At 44.9% G+C, this 10,044-nt stretch overlaps 1 protein-coding gene across 1 annotated transcript in view; it reads left to right on the top strand.

The window, feature by feature from the left end:
• The first annotated feature begins 366 nt into the window (after positions 1 to 366).
• LOC108553334 (agrin) overlaps positions 367 to 10,044 on the top strand; it is a 42,971-nt gene continuing 33,293 nt past the window's right edge. The window contains exons 1-2 of the mRNA XM_017908205.1: positions 367 to 379; positions 2,178 to 2,414. Of these exons, the coding sequence (XP_017763694.1) occupies positions 367 to 379; positions 2,178 to 2,414 (250 nt within the window). The remainder of the gene's footprint in view (positions 380 to 2,177; positions 2,415 to 10,044) is intronic.

Here is a 10,044-nt window from a genome sequence, read left to right as displayed (position 1 = left end):
ACGGCGGCACAAACGTTTAGTGCCACCACTGACGATCGGCGCTGAACGGAGCCGATCGTCAACGACTGACGATCGTGACGAGTTTGATCGCCTTCGAGGTTAAACGTTGTCCGAATGATTTATCGGGGCGATCGTCGAGTGACGGTGTTTTCCCGATCTACGTAGAAATTAACCTGAGATTTATACCGTTATTGCCTCGTTGTCGTAAGGGGTGATGTTCGCGAGTGGATTAGGTAGGATTTTACGACTAGTCTCGGGTGCTAGTCACGTCTTTGCAGTGACAATAATCCACCACCTGATACTTTCGTACTGTTGTTACTTGTCGTATGCGAAAGAAATAGAAATTAAATGTCAAATGTGCTCAATATGGCGACGCAAGGTATGTAAGAACCAATAAATGATGAAAATAACGTCTACAAAATTGGAGGAGAAAGAATTTGATTTAGATTTCTTCGTTTAGTTCATTTATACTTGTTGCATTTTCCAAAAATATGTTTAATATTTTACATCCTTCCTGTTAGCGTGAGAAGGGACACTGGATTCCTGTAGTAAATACAAACAAGTTTTAAGGAATTATTAACCGATTGTTTGCTCGTTTCTCGTATTGCATACTCGGTACAAATTCACGAGGTTCCCGAGACTGGAGATCTCGCGTGTATATTTAACGTCCACTGTCCCTCGTTTTCAAAGACGAACAGGAGGACGCCTGATGAAACGCAGGGTGTAACAACGACGAGATGAATGGTAGTCGGTTTGATTTGCAGAAGGGGAGCCGGAAGAGGTGACGAACAATGATAGGGAAAGCCGTGTTGATACTGTGCGACGTGTTGACGATATCCCAGTGCTGCTACGTTTTTCCAAAAGGTACTTGAATGTAGATAACGAGCGACACGGCGACGCCTAGACCACTCCATGTTCTTGCCTCGGTCAAGGGGACTGGATTTTGTATCCACCGGAACTCGTAACGAAGATCGGGAAGAAAGACGAAAAAGTGTCGCGAATATCCTGCGAAATAGAATATTCGGGCGAATAATTTCGCGAGTCAAATTTTAAAATTCTTGTTCCCGAAAGGAACAAGATACGACATGAAATAATTATACGGCAGATTCTGTGAACTTTTGAAAATAACGTATAATCAAAAATACGCGTTCCATTCTTTATTTAATTATTTCCCATTTGGATCGAAATAATCTTTCAATTTTAATATTTTTCACCGGTAATATAATTCCGCGTCCACCCTGGAAAATTGATGAACAAGGTACACACACGCGTACCAATCGTATTTTTGCCCTAAAAATATCAATCGACGCGATGCTTCTTATTTCAACGAGAAATCACGCGACAGATCTCACTGAAAGAGTCACGCGGTGTCTCCTTTATAGACTCGAGGGTGAAAAATTTCGCCAGAAAATCGAATAAACGATTCTTTGAAAGCATGGTCACTTGCTCTCAAACAACCCTCTGTCCGCGTCGCGGAATAAATCGCTTTCACGTTCGCTTTAGCGAGAATAAGCTATTTCCTTCTCCAATTTCTTTTCGCCACTCGTGTCCCTTGTCGTTTCGCCGGAAACAGGGTCACGACATCATGGCCACGACGAATGAGGAGAATATTTTAATTGGGCTTACCGCTCTCTGTTCCTTCGCCGCGGTTCCATTAAAAATTTTCACCGGCTTAGCCGCGGCTGAATATTCGCGGACGGCTTTTATCTGTTCAAATCCCGGAGAAGAAAGGAGCAGCTAGAGAGACGCGCACGGTCACGGTTCGTACGCTGTATTTTATCACGCCGGTTAAATCCCACCTCGCTAGGCGATACTTTATTCATCGTGAATCGCGCGGATTTAATTTCACGTCGCTTTCCGGCGCGCTCCGTGTTTACGGTTTGTAATTACGTTTGATGCCGGAACAACCGTGGCGTCGGTGAAAAGAATTATCGATTAAACTGGATCCTTCCTGTCCGTCAAATCGTTCTTGAACCACGCTTTTTGTCGCTTCCACGATTATTCTTTCCCCGGTCATTATTGCACGATTATCGCGTGGCACGTTGCGTTCTACAGGGATGCAAGGGTGTAACCCGGGGTATGCAAGCAAGGAATCGAAAGTTTCTTCGAATCGAACTTTTCCCAAGGACATTCTCGATTCTTCGAGTAGCGATTGACACGACCGATTTTTGTTACAGAAATCAAGGACCCATGTGCTAAGCTGAACTGTACCCAGGGTTCGCAATGCGTGCGAAGCAGAGATGGCAGCGAGGCTTTCTGCGAGTGTCTGGAATCCTGTCCGAATTTGGGGGATCACGAGGGATCGGGTCCTGTCTGCGGCACAGATGGGATCGACTATTCGTCTCTTTGCGAACTGAACCGGGCAGCCTGCGTCAAGGGTGCTAATATCACGATGGCGTTTCATGGAAAATGCGGTGAGTATCTACTTTTTCGTCTGCCACGCGATCAAGCGATTCCCTTGTCTTCCGCTTTGGCCTAAGTTAACGCGAGCAACGATTCGGAGGAGGAAACGTGTTCGATGACAGTCGAACTTGGTGTCGAGTTCATCGCTCTAGGAAGACAGGATGGTTGGTCCCGTAGGAGTGTTGGAATTAAAATTCAATTTTCATATTAATCCTTTAAAAAGCAGGATATCAATTCGAATTTTCTAAAGCAAACACAGACGGTATTAACCGAGAGTGAATTGAGTGCCTATTGCACTGTTTTCTGCTTATATACGATAAATTGTGCTGTAGTTAAAAACTAAATACTAAAATAAACTCTGCATCCTAGCGATGTGGGAACAATCTCATCCCCTGCGTTTTGTCTTTTGTCTCCCGTTTTCTGGAGACGTCTTGTGACTTGCGTGGCTTTAAACTGGCCACTTCTAACCGTTCATCCGTTTAATGAACATCTATACGGTTTTTCCATCGTTTCCACTGAATTTCTTTGCATCATAACCCCTTGACAAGTTGTAATTCTTTCAATTCAGCGTTGTTCTGACATCCTTCTGAGCATAAGCAGTCACATCCGTTGTTTATAAGGATAAAAAGGTGTACGCCTACGAAGTGTAATATTACTCCAATTAGACAGAAACCGAGCGTGTCGCGATTGTAGGCTTGGCAGCCTAGAGTGCTGACATTTTTCGAGCGAAGCAGAGGAAGCGTAAAATCTTGGCACTCAAACGGTTAAACCTCAAACTTGGTCTTAATCTCGGTTACTCGAACTATTTAACTTGCAAGGAATAAAACTTCGAAGAATATCCAGATTCAGAAGCACCTATCAACATTCGCGATTTCCGATCGTTCCTGAAAACGCCAAAAATTCCTTCTTCAAGTTACCTTAACTACGTCTCGTTAAAAATCGTGCCTGAACGGAACCCCTTTTCTCTTATCGCTCGGCTAAATTTCCATTTTCCACGGTAACCCGTCTCCTCTTCTTGCGGAGTAATTATGGATCGTTAAACGCAACTTAACCGAAAGAACGAAGAAATATCGACCCCCGAGGGTTGGAACGATGGCGACGAAGACCGGTAGCCAGCCCGTAAACACTCAAGAGACATGTCTAAGAAACGCGCGTTTCCGGGCTCGGTTATTTATCGAAAGCGAAAGCGTGCCCGGACTCGGAGATAATCCGGCGAACCCAGCGACGACAAATATTTGCCGAATCGAAGTCGAGCGGAGGCTTAAATACCGGGTTTGTCAGTACGTATTTACTCGCGCCTTTATGCACGCGATCGAGATTACTTCCGGGCAGATGCGTTCGTTTACATTCGCGACGTTCTACGTATGCTCCGATGATATCGCTGGAATTCTTATTCGCGGAACCCGTGAGCATGAATCGCATCGCGATCCCGGGAAAACCGATCCCTTCCGCTTAAATTGCTTCCCGAATGTGAATATAAGAAAATTTTCTTCGCGTGCGCGAATATCGTCTGGCGGCAAATTTAATAGCCGTGTAATTCCGGGTATTTGTTTCCACGCAGGGGAATATTTGGGGTAGAAACGACGAGTCGGGGGTGAATTTTGCAACGTGCGAAAACCTTGGGATGACGTATCGTTGATTATACGGGATTTCTTCAAATTTGTAATAAATGGCTTCGTTAAATGAATTTGAATATATCAGCTTCCCTTTATCGCGCAATCGATGGAATTTTAGTACATAGAAAGCATACACGAATCGAAATAAAATGTTCGGAAAACGGTATCGTAGCGATTGGCAGCACCCCTTTATTACCTGGCGGATTAAACGCTGCATCGCTTTTTATTTGTCCTGTAGTCTTCGACCAATAAACTTCCCATCCTGTCAAGCACAATGCACGCCTTTGCCTGTTCGACGAACGCTAATCCCGAGAATCACTGATTAAACACAATGGCGTAAAACCTGCGCCATTCAGACCCGGGATAAAAGCCTTAAATCCAAAAACAATCCTTAATTTTTGCGTGTGCACGTGCGCTTGACGTCGGAATTAATCAACAGCCGTTTTATACGCTGTCCGTGAATGGCGTATCGAAAAGTAGCGACGAGTTAAACGAAAAGACCGACGAGAGTTTGGGAAGCGTTGAACCCGCCGCGGAAGAGATCGGGGATGTGACGCGAAATCGTAAGAATCCGCAACGATGGCCGAAATCGAGGGTGAGACAGTGATAAATTAGCGGGGTTCGAGCGGCATAGACAATCACGTTTCTCACACGTGTAGGTTCGAGTAAATACGCGATAAATCCTTTTCACGCGCGTTCACCGAGGGAAGAAAGCACGAATCGTGCGAGTAAATTCGAAAGCAATCGACGACCCAGTCGAACGAAACGCGTATCCGACATTCGTTCCGAGCAAATCGATCCTTTTCCATCGACCAGAAGAATCTCGTTCTTCCTCTCTCGCGGCCTGTCTCGTTCGTTTGAAATTAAAATTCTACTAACAAAGAGGGATGAAAGACGAGCTTCTTCTTGCCGTGAACGTATTCTTTCCCTTCCCCTCGGTTCCTTCTCGGTTGTCAGTGTTCATCTCTTTATACTCATCGGTTCCGTTTCTTATCTAATTTTCCCTTTGTTCGCGTCCCTCTCGCTCGTCTTGCTTTCTTTGATATAGTTCCTAAGAGTTTTCTTTCTTACTGCCTCACTTACATCGCACGTTTTACCTTCTTACCTTTGACCACGCGTATTTCTTCGCTTATAATTTTCTCTCCGGGAACGATACACGTTTTCCCTGGCGTATCTTTGTTTATCCGCAGCTTTCTACCCGGCTGAGTAATATCTTCGCCCTCTGAGCCGCGCGTTTTGACCCTAATCGAATTTCCATCTCCGAGATCATGATCGTATTACGTTCATATTACACCGACACGTTCGATTAAATTTTCTCGTATAAACGAATTTCGTCATTTTTCGCCTTTCCCTTTAATCAACGCCTCTCCCCGCCCCCTTCTTCCCTTTGCACTCAGCCACGGCTATTCTCCCTTCTTTTGTCCCCCTTATTTTAATTTTCCGCATTCCGACTCATCCTCGATCTTCTTCCTTTCATCTGTCCTTTGATTTCCGCCCTTTCCACACCCTCTTCTATTAACCCGTCCTCTCTATCCTATTCATCTCGCCCACCCCTTTTTCCGGCAGCCCCTTATTTATCTTCTCCGCGTATCTCGCGTCGCGACACCTCCTGTTCCCGGCCCTCCTGTGTCAGAATCCGCGTGATCGAGTTTCGTGCCCTTCAGATTTCCTACCCGACTGTTTATCCGTTGTCCAACCCTATTCGCCCCGTGTCCAACCCCAGTCGCCGACGCGGCGGCTCTAACGCGGTATAAACTCGGCAAGCGTTTAATCAACCGAGTGGTAAAGACAAATGTTTGATCAGACAGGTAGTTGCGAGGAAAGGTGGCGACGTTTACTTAGGATTAGGCAAGTCCACCCGCCGCCTCTGCTGGCATCTCTTCCGGCGCTTCTTATTCTTCGAACGAACGTGGCGGTAATCGCAGGCCGCGGTTAACGAACGCTGGGAACATCGATGCGTTTCATCCCCAGAGGACGATCTCCGCGCGATGTAATTGCTGTTGATCTTCGGCGAGACCGAGCACCAGAAAATAGCTAGGTAAACGCGAATCGAAACGAAATTTCTGGCTGCCTGCACGCCGCATAGTTGGCCGAGGGATGTTGCACAATTACGAGGTTTATGAGAATTTATGGGCGGTTAGGAGCATGCTCGGGAATCGTCGTTTCCCTAAGTCTAATGAATGAAATTATCCGTTCGCGATGTTAGGTAGCATTCGAATCCTTTCAGTAGCGTATTTCGAGATAGTTCGATCAATCGTTCACTTTGATGCGTTGAATTGCTGCACGTCTGCAAAGCCTGCGTTAATGAGCAGCTGGATTCGTGCCGTACGAAACTGGATATTAAATTTGTTCCGACGTAAAATCGATTCCTTGATTTTATTACGCTTGTTCATTCTCTACATTCATTCCCAAAAGCACCGAGCATCCCGAGTCAATGGGAGTCTATTTTATTTATATAATAGGAGTCTATGAATCATTAAACGAAGAACATACAGGCCCGAATTGGCCTAAGCTTCTATCAGTGCAGAAAGACGTAAATTTCATACAAACCTCTAATCCATAAAGGAGACACGAGACGGATAGAAGTCGAAATCAGAATACCGAGTCAAACATGCATCATATTCGCTCTCTGTGCTGTGGTAAAATAAATACCTACGAAACCTCCATTGAACTAGCCCACATTGGCAAAACAACGTAAACACCGTCAGATCAATGGTGGAAATTCCGGCGAAAACGACGAATATAATCTCGTAATCTTCGAACTTAATCATAACACCCTCGACACGAATCCCAGTGGAAAAGAACGGGAGACGAAAAATTAGTAGCCCGCCGGTGAAATTCCGCGAGAAGTGGAATCAGTTGGTTGCTTCTCCCTCGGCAGAGGGAACAATGAAACATAATAACCGATGACGAGGATGCTCGAAAGATTGGCGAAACCGACGGCCAAAGGAGCCTCCATCTTTCCCGCTTCGATTCTCATCGAAGTGAAAGTCACGGATAGAGGGAGAAATAAAAGACGAGGCAGAGGAAGAAAGTCAAGAGTGTCCTTTATCAATCGTATTCAGTCTTTCCCCGCCGGTGGGACGGCGAAATCAATAATAAATTCCGATGGCAGGGGTCCGATCGTGGCTCGTTTCTCCTTCGGCCCAGCCCATCCCTGACCCCTCCTAATTTCTTCGGCAACGAGGACGCCGAGTCAGGGGTGGAACGAGCTGGGTCGCGAATCTCAAGTGGCTGCGACGATAAATCAAATTAGCTCGAAACTTTCGAGACTTTTCGATCGTCACCCTCTCCGTACCCATCCCGCGATCTACCTTCGCTGTCAGGGACGATTGGCCCGGGGGTAAATTGAAGAAAAAAAGGAGCGAGGAGGGGGGAAATGAGTTTTCGAGACAGACGAACTTTTTCAATGATTGAAAAGTAGCAGCGCCGGTGGAGGTTGCTAACGGCGAGGGTGCAACTGGAAGAGGGGTCGCGAAACGCGATAAAGCATGGCGGCTGGGTCTCGCGATTAAAAGTATGTCGGGTTCTCTGCCGGTGTTAATGTTATTGAACTATGGAGATGGAGGAGAGAGTGGAGAGAAAGCGTTATTGGTCGTCGAACGCGCGAGAATCCCGTGGAAAACTTGGCGAAAGCGTGATGCAGTTGAAAAGGATTAATCTTCCAGGCCGTGTACGAGAGATCCGATAAGGAAACTGGTGGATAAAGGCAAACTTACTTCGTTTCCGTCCGGCCGACAAATGGCGTCGCGTTTAGTCTTGATCGTTCGTGAAATAAAAGACAGCCGGACTACGGAATACTGCTAATATTAAATTCATCTTCTCGAATGGTAAAGAGATATTTATACCTGCAGAAATTCAACGTGTAGCTATAGTACGTGACTTTATTATATATCTCGGGATAATTCGTAATCGAAACTTTGACGTCGCGTCACCTGGTCTAACGTTAATAACACCTTTCCGAGACATTAACTGTCGAAAATTCGCAGTCGCGATTAAGTCTCTCTTAACTCTTTGCGGCACGGGATTTTGGGTAATAAAATAGACCCATGTTGCATAGAAATTTCAGATATTACCAATACAAACCTATGCGAATGCAGCTATTACAATATTTCCAGGTGGGACTAAAAATGTTCCACCGTGCATTACGGTGCATCCAAGTGGTGGGACCCTTTTAATCCCAGCGTGCCCCAAAGAGTTAAAGTAGTATCTCGCTTTTTGCGATAAAATAGAAAACTGCTAATATAGTTCGTTTCGTCATAACCGACGGAATATACTATTCCAACGATAAACGTAATTCCAGCATTCCGCCATGGAATAACCCTGCAAGTGCTAACAACCGATTTCCTTGGTCATAAAATTAAAACAACCCGTCGTTGCCGCCGCCGTGCTGTTAATTACTTTTAATTATACAGCGATGGTTCGCCTGGAGGCACGACCTCGTGATTCGTCCTGTTTAATTCCACAATTATCCAGTCGCCGTGATCGTTAAGTAACCTTTCCAACAGAAGTCTTTGAGAGATAAGCTCGGTTTCTTTTTTGGCCCCTTTCCCACCCCTTCCACCGTCAGCCGGAGAAATTCGCTTTAGCTCGTTTCTCCGTGAATATCCAGATCCGAAATGGAGGCGGGCGTGTGCCGTTTTCTTCACGCTCCACTGTGCCGAAATAAGGGTCTTCCGTGAGGAAAGGGGCAGATCTACGAAACGTTAGCTCCGAGGAAGCTGGCTCCTTCGAAATGGGCTCGGCTAAATTCTCACACTAGTCGACTCGAGGGATTCCCGCGGCGTATTACGCGCCGAACAGGCTCGAGACGCGTTGCATCGATCCGATTTATCTCGAGGACCGGTCGGTCGATCGTTCGAGTGCCTGTTTCGAGACAAACGAAACGGCGGGTTCTCGTTTCGAGAGGAAGAGAGTGAATTAACGAATGAAGTGGAGGGAAGAGACGGATTTGTCTTTGAAGTATATTTATATACTCGGGACCATGTAAATTGCTTTTTCGAAAAATCAAGTGCATTTTAGGCATTCAATGCATTTCTTTTACCGGAAAGGCAAACAAGATATGCATTGATATAATGAAGATATGCTACCTAACCACACCGGAGAATGCGTCTGTTGAGAAAGGGTTAAGTAAATATATATTCTTCACGTTCTTCTCGATATAACTCCTCAACACGACTTATATAGCTTTCGTAATTACCAGCATGGTTATCGTCATTACCAGGTCTAGCACGGTACATAAATCAAGATACGTGACGTGTAATATTGAGACGTACAAGAAATCTGATGACCCTTGTACATATTTCATTCGTCGTGACTTAATACGCGAGACCTGAACGTTGAATTTTGATTCATCGATAAATATGCATTGATGAAATTTTTATTTTAATACTCCGGAATATGGGAAAATGTACCGTGAATAATTTTTTCGAGTAATTTCGGTTGATGTATTGTTTTTCGAGCATGTTCCAGTTAAATATTCACGAATCCAGTTAACCACGGAACTGCTGCCACTTAGAGCAGTCTCGTGCATACTGAACTACTTTCAGGATCTCGTCACAGGATGAAACAGCACTGACAAAGCAACTCCAAACCTAGACTCTATTTTCCCATTGCAATTTTTCTCTGTCAGAACAATTTTCTCTTTCTACCCCTTCACAAGTACCCGATGGTTTTCCATCACAGTCGTCATTCAGAAATACCGCATTGGAAATGTCGCGACTTGTCCAATATATCGTACAGTCTCGTGGATGAGATACAATACGCGACAAAATAATATTATACAGCCAGTAGTTTTTAATATTCTTGAAACTAATCCAATGTATTCATATTTCACATATGTACTCACACAGCGTGCCCGATCCTTAATAATACGGGAGAATATTAACTGCAGTTTACATTTCGTTCGATAAATTCTACTTATATATGTGAAAAATGGCTGACAAAATGAAATAGATCAACGAGATTTTGCTTTCTAAAAATGGAAGGGAAAAATGTATTTTCATGCGATCAATACGAAGTTGGA

The sequence above is a fragment of the Eufriesea mexicana genome, unplaced genomic scaffold (assembly GCF_001483705.2).
Source record: "Eufriesea mexicana isolate 0111107269 unplaced genomic scaffold, ASM148370v2 scaffold22, whole genome shotgun sequence".
Lineage (NCBI taxonomy): Eukaryota > Metazoa > Arthropoda > Insecta > Hymenoptera > Apidae > Eufriesea > Eufriesea mexicana.
Note: the sequence above shows the minus strand (reverse complement) of the source record. Positions and strands in the feature narration are given on the sequence as shown.